The 16,488-nt window shown below is 47.3% G+C and overlaps 1 protein-coding gene across 1 annotated transcript in view; it reads right to left on the minus strand.

Moving 5' to 3' along the window:
• Nucleotides 1-963: 963 nt before the first annotated feature.
• Nucleotides 964-16,488, minus strand: part of LOC134095617 (tyrosine-protein kinase CSK) — a 47,143-nt gene continuing 31,618 nt past the window's right edge. The window contains exons 5-13 of the mRNA XM_062549242.1: nt 13,414-13,633; nt 9,935-10,028; nt 8,447-8,512; nt 8,114-8,213; nt 7,475-7,565; nt 6,023-6,096; nt 5,723-5,918; nt 3,685-3,771; nt 964-3,143 (exon numbers count right to left, since the gene is read on the minus strand). Coding sequence (XP_062405226.1) covers nt 2,961-3,143; nt 3,685-3,771; nt 5,723-5,918; nt 6,023-6,096; nt 7,475-7,565; nt 8,114-8,213; nt 8,447-8,512; nt 9,935-10,028; nt 13,414-13,633 — 1,111 coding nt within the window. The 3' untranslated portion in view covers nt 964-2,960. The remainder of the gene's footprint in view (nt 3,144-3,684; nt 3,772-5,722; nt 5,919-6,022; nt 6,097-7,474; nt 7,566-8,113; nt 8,214-8,446; nt 8,513-9,934; nt 10,029-13,413; nt 13,634-16,488) is intronic.

A 16,488-nucleotide genomic window follows, 5' to 3' on the forward strand; every position in this document is an offset into this window, starting at 1 on the left:
GTCTGCGCTGAGCGACGAGCAGCGGGAACAAGAGCAGTGCTTTTGGGAGAGGAGACATGGAGACAAGTCGGAGTGACAGGGTGCTTGCTGTGTGTCAGCTACCAGCAGGGCTCTGGTGAGGGAGCGTGTCCGTCTACAGAAACTGGGTTAGGAAACATGCAACTCATGACACCGTACATGTCCATGTCAAATCACAGGAAGTGGACTTTCTGAAGGTCTTGGCTGGGGTTAAAAGGTCAACAGAGAACACATCACCAAACATACCAGAGAAAATGCACAGAGGGATCTCGACTGTTGCAACGTTCCCCCTTACAAATAGTTTAATCTTTTGATTGAAGCTTAATTTATAGTAAGTTTCCTATTTGTATATTAGTGGTCAGTGTTACCTACATTTGACGATGTAATGTCTCAACGTGCAATATTGCTACTTTGTTGGTTGATATACAAAATACCATTGACTGAATAGCCAGCATGACCACAAAATAGTGTGTGCAGACTGCAGAGATGCAGACAGAAGAGGTGTGCTTCACAGGGAAGTGGTGTATAGAATGACTGATGTTCAGTCTTTGTATATTTATACGCTTTAACGTTGGTCTAAAAACCCATTATAGATGTGGAATTGCTTCATCCACACTGCCAGACATGCATAAAGCATGTGTGTACACACACACACACACACACACACACACACACACACACACACACAGTCTGAGAGGAGCAACAGTATTATATATGGCATCCATTAAAGCTTGAAAAATTACACAGGGCAAGGCCACTATATGAATTCCATGACATATTCCCTAAACACCTCCCCTCTCGATGATTTTAAACATCCATCCATCCATCCAATCATTCTATCCATCCATCCATCCATCTAAGCATCTCTTTCCCTCCCCACTCGTTCTCCTACTCCAGCACCCCCACCCGCGGTCCCAGTGGATTTGTGTCAGCGTTCACACAGGATCAGATGGAATGATTTATTGGTAACCATGGCAGCATAATAAACGGATGAGACACAGAAAGCACTGACAGTTTTAAACCAAGGCCTCACACAGCCAGCATGCAGCTCTTGCCTGGCGAGGGTTTTTGCACGCACACACACACACACTCAGTCACACACCCACTCAGTCCAACACATGCACGCAATCACACACACACACACACACACATATTTTTCCTGCTCCTCCTTCAATTCAGGATCTTGAGTCGCTTCTCAGTGCAGATGCTTTCATTAGTCATATTCCTTTCTTTCGTCCACTCCATTATGTTTTTTTTTAATCCTTTAAATATATTTTAATATAAAACAAACCCACGTACAGATGAAGTTTTAAAACCGTTCCTCAGGGCTGCCTCCCCACCCTCCTGATGGGTACTGTGCATCATGTCGCCACAGAGAGACAAAGTCTGGAGTAAGATGTGTTGCAATGTCTGTGTGTGTGTGTGTGTATGTGTGTGTGTGTGTGTGTGTGTGTGTGTGTGTGTGTGTGTGTGTGTGTGTGTGTGTGTGTGTGTGTGTGTGTGTGTGTGTGTGTGTGTGTGTGTGTGTGTGTGTGTGGTTAAGAGCCATTTAAAGTCCCTATACATACACTATTGTGTATGAATATTGTACAAGTCAGTTAACAGTTGTGTTTAACACTGGTGTAGGTGTGTGTGTGTGTGTGTGTGTGTGTGTGTGTGTGTGTGTGTGTGTGTGTGTGTGTGTGTGTGAGAGAGAGAGAGAGTCAGTTTACGGTTGCTGAGATAGACGGACAGTACCAATCAGGCGAGTCAACGGCACTAAGCAAAAAAACAAAAACAAAAACAAAAAACAAAAACAAAACAAAAACAGACAATTAACGAGAAGAGTAAAAAAAGATAAAATCAGTACAACAAACAGATTAATAAAAAAGAAATAAAAAACAAACAAATACAGAACAGTCTGTGTGACGTGGAGGGCGGGGTTGGGAATTGGGGTGGGGGGGGGGGGGGGGTCAAGGTTGAAGGTCACAGGGTCAAGGTTGTCAAGGTCAGGGAGATGGAGGCTGGAGCTCTGTAATCTGGAGGCACTTTGGCACAGAGTGAAGCCCTCCCCTGATCACATACACACACTCACACAGACCCTCTCTCTCTCACACACACACACACACACACACACACACACACACACACACACAGAGAGACAACGAACAGGAAGCATGCAGCTGGAACCAGCGCCACGCAAAAGAGGGGGGGGGGCGGCGGGGCTGGAGTAAGGGAATGCCCTTAGAGGAAGATGGAATGAGGAGAGGAAAGGAGTGAGGGGAAAAAGAGAGAGGTAGAGAGAGGGATGAAGCACCTGACAGGTGTGTGGGAAAAAGGCCAGCCTCACTCCCATCACTGTCACATCTGCAGTGAGAGAAGCAGGAGAGACAACGAAAGGCTGTAAAAAGAGAGATCAAATGGACAGAGATGGAGAGACAGAAGAGAAAGAGAGAGAGAGAGAGAGAGAGAGAGAGAGAAAAGGGGAGGGGGAAGAAAAAAAAATGTGGAGAGGGCAGTCTGGTTTAAGCAACGCACACGCTTGAATGCACGAATGCATGCGCGTGCACACTCACGCACAAACACACACGTGCACACACACACATGGGGAACAAAGAGTGGGGTGTTCCTTTCTCATTGTGGAGGAGAGCTAGACCGTCCAGAATAAAGACACATTTTCAAAAAAGAAAAACAAAGGAAAGCAAAAACAAAAACAAACAAAAATCCAAAAACAAAAAACGACATGAGTGCGGGTTTTAGGTTGTGGTCCATGGTTTGAGCGAGTGAGGAAGGCAAGTCCCAGCTCCGCTCTCCTCCCATCTCTTTCTTCACCTCCCTTCTCTCTCCGCGTTCAGTGCTCCCTCGCTCCCTCTCTTCCTCTTCATCGCTCGCTCGCTCGCGCCCTCTCTCTCTCTCTCCTTCATTTCTCCACCTCTCTATCGCTCTCTCTCTCTCTGGTTGGCTCACAGGTAGAGCTCCTTGGACTTGATGTGCTGCAGCTTCTCGCGGAGCATGCGGAAGGAGGGCCGCACCACGGAGTCCAGAGTCCAGCACTGCTTCATCAGGTCGTACACCACCGGCGGACAGCCGTCGGGGCAGTCCATCTTGTAGCCCTTCTCCACACGCGGAACCACCTCCTTCAATGGCTGCACACAGAAGGGGGGGCAGAGAGTGTGAGTTAGTGAGTGAGTGAGTGAGTGTGTGAGTGTGTGTTTGTGGACAAGAGGGGAGCAGAGAAGGGGTACAGAAAGATATAAAGAGAGAGCATGGAGGAAATAACGGGAAGAGTTGATGGAAGGAGACAAGCGAGGTTGAGGTGAAAGAGGAAAAAGACAGCATTCAAAAGGAGAGAAGAGAAGAGGTGTGTATGAGAAGAGAAGAGAAGAGGTGTGGGGGGGAGAAGAGAAGAGAAAAGAAAAGAAGAGGTGTGTATGGGTAGAAGAGAAGAGAAGAGAAGAGAAGTGCAGGGGTAGAAGAAGAGACTATGAAATCAATCGGACTCGTCATCCGAGCATCACTAACCACAATGACTAGGCTGCCCTCTTGTGGACATCAAGAAAACTATGCTACCACCCCCCTCAGCCCACTCTACACGCAACGATTTGGCACAAATGAACATTATTTACAAACGACACAAGGAAACAGCTAGATAGATTGTGTATATTCATTCCAATGGGCAGTACTTACAATTCTGGGGTAAGGCACGCGGCCAAAAGAGTAGATCTCCCAAAGCAGGATGCCGTAGCTCCACACGTCCGACTTGGTGGAAAACCTCTGATGGAACAGAGACAACACACAGCCCGTCAGTAAGCCCATACAGTCACAGTCAAGACCCAGGTGAAGCTCACCACAAACACACACACACACACACTGGCTGGGATAACACATAAACTACTACAGATCACATTATCAGTACGTTTTATTAGCATAAACGACCCAGAAATGGCAGGCAGTCATGACACAGAGAGCCAAGGCTGGGAGTGTACTTGCTTTCTTTTACCAAGCGTTCACGCATGTTTGCTAATACAACTAGCTGCATTGTAAACAAAGCTGTACGCAAATACTAGGCCGCCATTACCTGTGTTACTGGAGAACTCCACTTGACTACGGTGTTAGCCAGCCAGAGTCGTAATTAAGCTGGTCTAGCATGCTCATGTACGGTCATGTGAATACTGCATCTTGCAGATGCGTTGCGTCACTATTTTGAGGATGTGCACAACAGACGCAACAAATGGATGCAGGATACGTGTGGGAGTCAAGGTGACTATTAGCACTGTTAAAAGTGAATATATATCTGGCCTAAGCCCTTTTAAAACGTTGTACCATCTCATATCTGTTCCTTCTCAGATCGGATGTTTAGGTCAATGATAAGGCACTACTGTAACAAAACATGGCATTTCACACACGCTAAAACACTTACATTTCAGCATGCTGTAAAATCCCATACTCTGATTTAGAACGAACACACTGATGTGCTGTGCAACACAATGTTCCATTCTCCAATATAAAAACATACCACACGTATTACTCTGCGTGTGCGCGCACACACACACACACACACACACACACACACACACACACACACACACACACACACACACACACACACACACACACACACACACACACACACACACACACACACACACACACACACACACACACACACACACACACACACACACACACACACACACACACACACACACACACACACACACACACACACACACACACACACCTCTGCTACACACTGAGACCCTGATGACGAGGCTCAGGATTTCAGCTGCATTTCAGAGTGTCAACAAATGTTCTGGAATGGCGACGAGCAAATAGGAAAAGCCCCACTTCTAATCAGGCTTATTCACAGGAAAGGTCAACGACCTGGAGTTACAGACAAGGACCGTAATCATTTCCCATCCTGACTGCGCCATTCATTGTGAAATGTATACTTCAATGGACGCTACTGGGCAGTCAGCAAGCATCAGTTAGACGAGACAAACACAAAGGGTGATTATTAGGGAGGAGGAAGCATAGAGATATAATGGTGTGAAAATTGACCATGACGAAAATGATCACAGTTGTCTGTATTATCGCGGTATTTTTCAAATGTGCTAAAATGTTTGAGTCAACAGAACAGAGCATAGTGTCATAGTGGTGGCTCCTTTAAGAGCCAAACGCACATTACCACTTTGGTTGAAATAATTCCTAAAATGTTGTGTTTAGAGCTGAAAATGCAACTGCATTTGACAGAGGACAGATGTAGGTTGCTAGTGACAAAATATTAACTTTCAGTGTGGCACAATCTTTTTGTAAATTACCTTTAATTGAAACATTTATGTGTGTTTGCAGTCATCCTGAAATATGCGTAACATTGGCACCTAATTTCAAACACATATGACCGACATAACGGAAAACGTATGGACAGAGAGAGAGAGAGAGATGAATGGAGTCTGAGGAGAGAAACCAACGCACAGAACAGACATGTACGACTGAACGTGAGACAGACAGACAGACAGACAGACAGAGACAGACCGTCATCTTAAAAACGACACACACGCATGCACTCACACACACGTACACTATCAAGCTAAAAAGGAAAGAGCAGACATGATTGAGACAAGTTGTGAGAGATGGAGAGACGAACAGATGCGCTCATCAGAGAACCAAACAATCAGAGACCGAGACAGAGGTGTGTGTGTCCGAGTGGGATGCTGGGTCGTACCTTCTCTCTGAGAGCTTCGGGAGACGTCCACTTGACGGGGAGCTTGGCAGTGTCCTGCGTGGATGACGCCTCCTTGGTCAGGCCGAAGTCGCTCACCTTGGCGATGTTGTCTTCTGAGACCAGAACGTTCCTGGCCGCCAGGTCTCTGTGCACAAAGTTATTGGCCTCCAGGTACTCCATTGCTTCACACACGTCACTACACACACACACAAGGATTTATATTAAATAAAGGTACTAATGCCAGTTTGCTGTAGATATGCATTTTGAGATGGATAAGGTGGTCTCTGGCTGTACACTCACAGTGAGAATTTGAGTAGGCACTCTCCACCAAGCACTGTTCTGCCTCGGGAGCGTAGGTAGTCCACAAGACTGCCCTGTGAGTGCACACACACACACACACACACACACACACACAGACACAGACGTCATCAGGCATCATGTACATTTGAGAGAGTATGTTGGACAATTAATGTACAAATGTATCATTACTAATGTACACTTGTACAGGTAGAGCTAGCGAGTGTGCTTGTGTGTGTGTGTGTGTCAGTGATGCGCGGGTACGTGTCTGAACGCCCCGCCCCGCCCCGCCGTTTACAACTAACCCGACCGCAACTCGGACCGCAAAAAAAAAATATTGAAATACAGGACCCGACCCGCTTCCCGACCCGCTTATTGTAAAAAGTAGCCTAGTCTAACTTAGTCGTAGCGTCATTGAGCTATGCAAAATTGGTATCTCATATGCATGTAAAACAATAATATAGCCTATATTGCCTAATTATATATAGCCTATAATTGCTCAGAATTTGGGAAACATGCATTTAGTCTACCTTTTTTTGTTCCGTGTCAGCATTCATCCAAAAATGTGGCTGTTTGACTCAACATTGAACATAATTAGCCTAGGATTTTCCTATACAAATTCTGTTTCAGCCGTTCCTCACATGAATGCCTTGAAGCTCTCCCAAGCATGAAATGCAGTCATAGAATATTATTAAGAAACTCTTTATTAACGTCTTCATCAATGGACCAAAAGTCCATTGCTCCGCGATTATAAATTGCAGCGAGATGAAACCTTTATTGCACGACGTGGGGAAGAGCAGACGTGGGGCTTTCCAACGAGCCACTAGGCCTATAAGTTGCGCAAGGACGCACATATTGCATGCTCATACCAATTGTAGGCTATATGCCTTGATGACATTAAATTAAGAAATATTTCCTGATTTGGGAAACTTTTAGTTTATTTTTCTTTCCATAATACCATTCGATCTTGCTGGAAATTATCAGACTTGAGAAACAGGCATTGCATCGGCAACTTCGCTGCTCAGTAGACGATTCTGCCACTTTCTGTAGAGGCCAGCAGTTCGAGATAAAAGCTGCAGATCATAGACAGAGAAAGCATATGCTCTGAGAACAGAACACAACTGCATGTCAAGTGTAGCCGAGGGTCTGTCTACGCAGAAACAACAAGTGCATTTCTACATGTTCGTGACAAAATGTGGGGGATAGAATCGCGTTTCAGTGGGAATGCTGCAACTTATGTCTTTTTCTTCTAAAGACAATTATGTACGATATAAATGACAATTTATTTTTTTTACCGACCCGACCAAACATGACCCGCATATCATTAAAAATATTTTTTCTTGACCCATAACCGCGGGTGACCGCGGGTGACCGCGGTCGCCCGCTCGATTTGGATCAGCCCGCGCATCACTGGTGTGTGTGTGTGTGTGTGCGTGCGCATTTCTTCAGGCTAACCTTGGCCATGTACTCGGTGACTATGTAGAGGCTTCCTCGCTCCTCTACGATCACACCCAGCAGCTGCACAAGGTTAGTGTGTCTCAGTTGCCTGAGAGAGAGAGAGAGAGAGAGAGAGAACAGAGAGAAGAAAAAAAGAACAGAGAAGAAAGGAGGAAAGAGATCAAGAGAGAGAAAAAGTGAGCGAGTGAGTGAAGTAGCATAGATCAGGGGTTCTCAATGTTTTTGGTTCCAAGGACCCCTTTTAGGGGATAACATTTTCCGAGGACCCCCTTATAATCGTAACAGTTAACCATTCGTATTCTCTGAAGTTGTGGCCGGGTCCACTATCCCAAGTTAATGTGGGTAGGACCAAATAGACACAATTTGCTTGTTTTATGGGTGAAAAGAGCATCCTCTTTTTAAAATGTTAACTTTATAATTTCAAGCAAATGATTTCACAGACCCCTTGGCTATGGGTCACGGACCCCAAGGGGTCCCCGGACCCCACTTTGAGAACCACTGGCATAGATGATTAACCAAATGCACGTAACAATGCAGTGACAGAAGTGTTGCGTGTGTGTGCAGATGTGTGTATGTGTGTGTGTATGTGCGTGTGTGTATGTGTGTGTGTGTGTGTGTGTGAACGCTCAGACTTACGTCATGACTGAGGCCTCTGCAATGAAGGCTTGAGCTGTGGCGTCGTTTTTGATGCATTTCACGGCCACCTTGGTCCCCCTGTAGTCTCCCACCATCACATCTAACACACACACACATATACCATTCAAATAGATGACATATCCAATACACCAAAACCCATGTGCGATGTGGTCCTACAATAAAGGTTCTCATTAACCTAAAGTCTAACCCCAAACCAAACCAGATATTTCTCCACCAAAGTATAGCCTACTACACCTAATCATATGGCCTTGGCCTAGCAAGGCTTGTGGCTGTGACCATTCATAACAGTGGCACGCTGACAGAGACACTTACCGCCGAACTCTCCTTTTCCGATGGTCTGGATGAGCTTCAACTCTTTTCTGTTTAGAGCCCAGCCGCCTTCATTTGCACAGGAGTGTGAGGAGAGGAAGACAGGAGGAGAGGAAACAGGGGGAGAGACATGGGTACAAACACACAGATCATACGGGTTAGCAAAGAGGCCTGCTGAGTGTACATTGTGCTGATGAGGGCCATTCACACCAAGAACGAGAAGTAGAACGATAACTATAAACAAATATCGCTCTCATTAATATGAATGACGAATAAACTAAAACGATAATGAAATGAGGAACGATATCGTTGGGGATCACTTTAAGACCGATTTTGAGAATGATAAAAAGCTAACAGACAATTAAAATCCATCACATTTTAGCCCGAGGAAAGACTTTTCTTATCGTTGGTCAGTGTGAACGCTTTTATCGTTATAGCGGTCGTTATCGTTTTCATTCTTGGTGTGAATGTCCCTTAACAACCAGGCTTCCAGCAGTCAATGCACTCAACACTCAGCACTACAGACTCCATCACACACACATTTACAGGCTTACAGCCCGGCGTCTGATGTTGTACATAAAGGTTTAGCACACATGACACACTCATACAAAAGCATACACTCAGACATGACACACATATACAAAGGCATTCACAAACTTCCGATTGAAATTGTACACACACAAGCAGCAAACAGGAATAAACAGGAGAGGCACATTTGACAGATGCCACAGATGCCATTGATGCCACACCCATTCACACACACACACCACACACACACCACACACACACCACACACACACACCACACACACACCACACACACACCACACACACACCACACACACACACACACACACACACACACACACACACACACACACACACACACACACACACCATCTACAGTACAAGCGTACTTCAACACTGGCACAAACCACAACCACAATATGCAACACACATCTCCACTCTCTGACAAATTCCTTTCAGTATATCATCAGTGTGTGTGTGTGTGTGTGTGTGTGTGTGTGTGTGTGTGTGTGTGTGTGTGTGTGTGTGTGTGTGTGTGTGTGTGTGTGTGTGTGAGTGAGAGAGACAGTGTGTTCGCACTTGAACCTGCTGTGACTGTGAGGCATGCAGGATGGCCTTGATCCAGCAGGGAGGGACCAAGTGTGAATGGGACAAAGGGTGTGTGGGAGGGAGTGAAAGAGTGTGTGCTTGTGAGACAATGGTGTGTACATCTGATGCCATGGTGTATACATGGTATGGAATGGTGTATGTTAGGGTATAGTGTGTGAGTGATTGACTCAACAGTGTAGCTTAGTGTATGTGGGTGTGTGAGAGATCGACTCAGCATTATAGTGTAATGTGAGTGTGTGAGAGATCGACTCAACAGTATAGTTTAGTGTATGTGTGAGTGTGTGAGATTGGCTCAACAACATAATGTATTGTGATCGTGTGTGTGTGTGTGTGTGTGTGTGTAAGATTGACTCACTCCTGGAGAACTCGTCCTGGGCTGCCACTGTTCCCTCCATCAGCTTTGGCTTGATGAGTCTGGTGCACAGGCCATCGGCATCTTTGGTGTAGTGCTGCACACACAAACAGTTAACTCATTAAATCACCAGTTTAGGCTACCCCTTCAAACATTTCAATTGTACAGGCAGCAAACAGAAAGAAACAGGCAAATTCTACCACACACACACACACCCCAGTAAGCGGTATGCACTGTGTTTGCTGCTGGGTTCAGTGCAAAACTGTTGTCACCACTACACACCATGATTCAAAATGGAGTACAAGAAATAAAGAGAAAGAGAGAGGTAAAAAAAACAACAGACGTGTTAAAAAGGCATGCTTTGCTGTTTTCAGCCCAAATTGTGTTATTTGCTATTTTCAAAACACGTGTTGGAAACATCACAGATTGTGTTGTCCCTATCTAGACACAGAGATGTGTTAAAAGCAACACATTGTTGTCTTGAGAGATGTGTTAAAAACAACACAAGTTGTTTTGAGAGTTGAGGCCCCCCCCCCCCCCCCCCCCCCGTGAATGAGTCATGGGGCTTCCTGCTGGTCTAGGCCACGCTGAGCGTGGAGGATGAGGTTCTCTAGGGAGCAATGCATGCTGGGAACAGAAGCATAGCTAATAGATCCGTCTGAGGAGCTACTATGGGAACAGACTTGATCGAGACCATATGTGCGTGTGTGTGGGTGTGAGAGAGGTCCTGCTATAGCCTTCACTGGAGCAAACACAATCATATTGATCAATCGCCTCCCTGCACACCAACAGGACGGTGAATGAGGGAGGTGGGAGGAGATGAACAATGCTGTTAGACGTTGGAAGATCAGAAATTCCTATATCAAGTGTGTGTGTGTGTGTGTGTGTGTGTGTGTGTGTGTGTGTGTTGACAATCACATAGCTTCTGCGGCCATCAGTGACTGACCCGTCAACCAAGCTCAGCCACCACTGCAGCATTTGTCATGGTATGAAGGACATGAGGCATCTCTGGTGCTGATTGTGTCCTGATGACAACAGACTGAGACTATTCCTACAATCGCCACCAGGGGGCATAAGCAGTGTGTTTCCCTCCTCTCTCTGCTGCAGTCACCGCAACCATCGCACACAAAGACGGATTCACAACCTCTCTCTCTCTCTCTCCCCCATGACTCCCATTCTCTACGCAGCAATTCTCATGCATTTACTTCTCCACTTAGAGAATCAGCACATGGCAGCTCAACTACAGGCACTGAAAAGAGTCCTCTCACTACGAGTACATGAGATCCATTCAGCTTGAGCTTTTTCTTTTTTTTTTCTTTTTCTATTTTAACTCACTTAACGGGATGGGAAAACATCATACACACATGGTTAGTACGGACACAAAGGAGTCACTCTGAAACATATAGCTACTGCACAATGAGGAATGCCGATCTCAGGGTCTCGGCACGCACACAGCCAGACAGTCACAGGAGTCAACGGTCTGACGAAAAAATCCACGTCCAGCGTTTTTCAGACAGCCAGTCTGTGTTTGCTAAGCGCCCAGTCAGTCCGAGTCACTCAGAGAGCCTAGTGAGTGGAAGAGGCTGGCTTTGGGAACGGGTGGACTTTGTGGCTCCAGGAGCCTGGAGTCTGCGCCTCAGGGGGCCTAATTAGGAGCAGAGAAGCGGGCCAGAGAGGTCTGGAGCACAGGGAGCAGAGGAGGACAAGAAAGGAGGGGGGAGAGGAGGAGGAGAGGAGGGGTGAAGGGGGGGGGGGGAGATAGGGGGAAAAGGAGATGAGAGGAGCAGAGAGTAGTAGAGAGCAAGGCCGTAGAGAGCAAGGCCAGAGAGAGGGTCTGGAGAGAGGACAGGGAGGAGAGGAGGAGTGGAGTGGAGTGGAGAGGAGGGAGAAGGTGGAAAAGAGAGAAAGATGAGGAGAGGAGGAGAGGAAGAAGAGGGGGGACAAGGAGAGAAAGAGAAGAAAAGAGAAGTGAGAAAAGAGAGGGAAGAGGAGGAGCAGGTGAGAGAGAGAGAGAGAGAAGAGAGGCATAAGACCCCATGCTGCCTGATGGCCATGTGGGTCCTGATGGGACAGACCAGCTACAGCAGCAATAGGACAGGAGGGAGAAAAACACTTAACAATGAGAGAGAGAGAGAGAGACAAGAGAAAGAGGAAGAGAAACAGAAAGAGCGCAAACAGCAGACAAGCCTCCAGCTGGAAGGCAACAGGAAAAGACAAGAGAACGAGGGATGAAAGAGAGGGGAGAAAGGGGTGGAGAGAGAGAGAGAGAGAGAGAGAGAGAGAGAGAGAGAGAGAGAGAGAGAGAGGTGGGAGGAGAGAGTGGCCAAATCAACAAGAGCAGTGGTGGACCAGATAAACGACCCCAGTGAGGGGAAGTGAGGAATTACTGAAAAATGAGCAGTGACCGTGCAGTGTGATGTGGTATGCGTGTTCACGGGTGTGTGTGAGTGTTTGTGTGTGTCTGTGTCTGTGTATCTGTGTGTGTGTGTGTGTCTGTGTGTGTGTGTGGTTCTTGGAACTTGTGGGATGATCCTGCCCAAATCCCCATGCCTCTGGGAAAAAGATCAAGCTTAATTAAAATCTGATTGCCTACAATTTAGCAGCCTCCTTATCGGAGGATGAAAGCCTTCCACCTTCAGATTCAGGCCCCTGATTCAGCTCTCTCTCTCTCTCTCGCTTTCTCTCTCCTATACACACTCACACACACACACACACACACACACACACTTTCCATTACCCTGGAGATGTGCTCTGTTTTTCACGCATAATGTGGAATAAAGAACAGCAGAGAGTGTTTGGAGGTCCAGAAGAGGGAGACGAGGATGGGAGATAAAAAGAGAAGAGAAGAGAAGAGGAGAAACCAGTGGAGGACAAACTAGAGGAGAAGAAAGAGGAGGAGAGGAGGAGAGGAGAGGAGAAGAGAGGAGAGGAGAGCAGGGCTCTCCATGTGTTTACAAGGACATCAGGGAGCCAGTCAATAAAACAATTAGTCTGAGCAGCCAGCAAACAACGCTGCCTCAATGCCAGCATAAGTAGGCCACACTAATGACCCACAGGAGAGGTAAAATGAAAGTGTGTGTGTGTGTGTGTGTGTGTGTGTGTGTGTGTGTGTGTGTGGTTGTGATTTATTTTTCATGCAGCTCAGCGGTTCCTGCGCAGCAATGATTTGTTCCCCTACCAAAACTCAGCTCTGAACACACAAACACACCTCTGCATTACTGCACACCTAATGGTGCAGTTGCAAACACACACACACACACACACACACACTAAGACACACTAGAGTCTTTATTAAAAGATGCATACCATAATAGAACGCGCACGTACACCTGCACATTCAACAACAAGCACAGACTGATATTCCTGCAATTCAGCAACTACACATACACACCTGTCTGCAGCTTGACAACCACACACATTCCTTCTCTTTTTCGAACACACACACACACACACACACACACACACGTGTGTGTTAACCTCACCTCCACCAGCTGCATGAGGTTCTCGAAGAACTCCTCCTCGTCGATGCTGAGCTTGCCGTTGTGGTAGATGATGCGGTAGTGCTCCACCTTGCCGTCGCAGCTGACGCACAGCGTGTAGTCGCCGGGGTAGTTGGTGCTCTCGCGCACCAGGTACAGGCCGGTCTCGGGCGGGTACAGCAGCCGCTCCGCCATCTCCCGGGAGATCTTCCCGTGGAACCATCTAGAAGCAGCGGAGAGAGAGAGAGAGAGAGAGAGAGAGAGAGAGAGAGAGAGAGAGAGGCACAGCGAGAGAGAGGAGGGGTGAGTATGATGGGACCATCAGGAACACAATCAGCCATCAGGTCTAGCAGTGCAAAGGCACATCCCAGTAGTATCCCAGTTCAGTGGCATGGCTTTTATAGGGCATCAACCCAACTGACTTTGCCCTCCATTTAAACTAGGGCCCATGAGGAACATACAGAAAACACTGGCTGGCTACAATGAGCTGGCAGCCATCTTGACTGTTACACTGAATACTGATTCACAACATTAACAAGCAGATGTTCTCAGGGAGAGGCCTTCCTGACTGGACATGAGCCTCATCACGACCACCAGCATCATTACTGACACTGGACAGGGCAGGGCAGAGATACACAGCCACACACAGCCACACAGACACACCCACACCCACCATCAGAAAACTGTACCAGTATCTTTTGATTGCTCGTCATCACTATTTTCGTCAGTGGTATAGAACTTTAGCTCGCCTATGCTTGTTGTGGTACTGCATATGAACCTCCTCTTTAATACACCTTAGCTTAGACATGTTGGGCTTTATGTTATTAATGTCTGATGTGTGATATGTTATATGTGATGTGAACATCAAATGCTGCCATCTCTTTTATGGAATGTATTGATTGATGTGTGAAGAAGAATATCCTTATAGGACAATAAAGACTATCTTATGTGCCATGAAAGTGAACAGATCCTAGGAAACTTTACACTCTACATCTGAGCACAGAAAGACTACTAAGCATTTTGAGAAAGACAGAGGGCCGCTTTCTGCAACAAAAAAACACACCAAAGGACACGCTAAGACACTTCAGAGGTTCCAGAAGGAGCTACCTGTTCCTTAGTACGCACTAGCATACGCACACACAAACACAAACACATAAACATCAAACAGCCTGTGCTATGCCTCTTATGGGACCTTGCCAGTAACTTGCCCCTGTATAGTCTGCAAACCTACAAACAGAAACACACACACACACACACACACACACACACACACACACACACACACACACACACACACACACACACACACACACACACACACACACACACACACACACACACACACACACACACACACACACACACACACACACACACACACACACACACACACACACACACACACACACACACACACACACACACACACACACACACACACACACAACCACAGATCAAAGACTTGCTCACGCTGTAGTGTGGCTTAGAGGAGTAACTGCCTGGCCTTACTCAAACCCACTGATGACAGATAAACAAACAAACACACACTGCTTCGGGCTACTGGGTGTGTTGAGATGCGAACATCAACCTGACACCCTACTCAGACAAAAATTCACACACAGAGGCTGCGCTGCGTCTTCAAAGAGGCTAGAGACGCAACCTGGCTCTGTACAAACAAACACACACACACACACTCTTGAGGCTGTGAAGTGTCTTTGAAGAAACTTACACACACAGCTCTGGGTCTTGAAGGAGTGGTGAGCTACCTGGCCCTGTGACCGGATCAACAGGGCGTGTATGTGTATGTGTGTGTGTGTGTGTGTGTGTGTGAGCGACTGAGGAAAAGGGAGGAAGCTCACCGAGCAGCAGTGCAATAACAGGAAGACGTTCCGACGCGGGGACGAGCGCAACGTACAGCACACACACACACACACACACACACACACACACACACACGCCTGCAGAGGACAAGGCGCCCAAAGGCAGGCTCTGCCGTTTCAGAACGAGGACCTGAACCAGGACTAAATATAGTCTAGCTAATTCACGCAAGCCTGTTGCGGCGATCCCAGTAGAGAGGTGAGGTTGCGGCTCCTTAAGAGACTTGACCCCGCGATGGTGGCGCAGCGTAAACGGCTCTAGTAGGCCAGGAGGACGCGGGCAGGTCAGGAGTCACTGTATAGATAGCATCTTAGAAATCTGGTACAGTCAAAAGAGCACACCTGCAGAGGGATCGAGTGAGGGATGGGGAGAGAGAGAGAGAGAGAGAGAGAGAGAGAGAGAGAGAGAGAGAGAGAGAGAGAGAGAGGCAGAGATGGAGACAGACAGACAGATGAAGTGAGAGATAAAGACAGACAGGACTGTGACACACACACACACACACACACACACACACACACACACACACACACACACACACACACACACACACACACACACACACGAAGGACCAATCTGAGGCTGCCTCCCCCTCCATCAGCATCAGCAGCAGCAGCAGCAGCAGCAGCAGCAGTCATGGGCCGTGTGAGGGTGTCTAATTGATTGGGGCTGTTTAGCAGGCAGGTCTGCAGGGGTGGTGGTGGTGGTGGTGGTGGTGCGATGCGCGAACATAAAGGCTGGGAGCCGAGGCGGCGTGGCCCCGTGATCAGAGGCTGAGGTGGAGGGCGGTGGCCAGGCCAAAGCTGCTTAGTGTGGATTGAGATGATTAGATCAGTAGGGGAGGGACACTTCTCTCGCTCGACGGCCTCTCTCAACCTCACGCTTAATCTGACCGCACAGTCATCTGAGACGCAAACACTCTGGAACAACAAACACACACACAGTGGAAGGGAGGGAGGGAGGGAGGGACGGAGGGAGAGAGAGAGAGAGAGAAAGAGAGGAGAAGAGAGAGCGTTTCTGCGGCTGCCGCTCCATCCAAATCATCTGCACATTTTAAGTGCATTCATACAAATTTGGCTCAAGAAAATGCAAGTCTGTGCACATTTTCTGCCCACTTCCTAATCCAAGAAAGGGGGTTGGTGAATAGCTGTGGGCTCAAAACTGGGAACTTAACTGTAAACAGCTATGAAAAATCGCAACGAA

This window comes from Sardina pilchardus, chromosome 11 (assembly GCF_963854185.1).
Source record: "Sardina pilchardus chromosome 11, fSarPil1.1, whole genome shotgun sequence".
NCBI lineage: Eukaryota > Metazoa > Chordata > Actinopteri > Clupeiformes > Clupeidae > Sardina > Sardina pilchardus.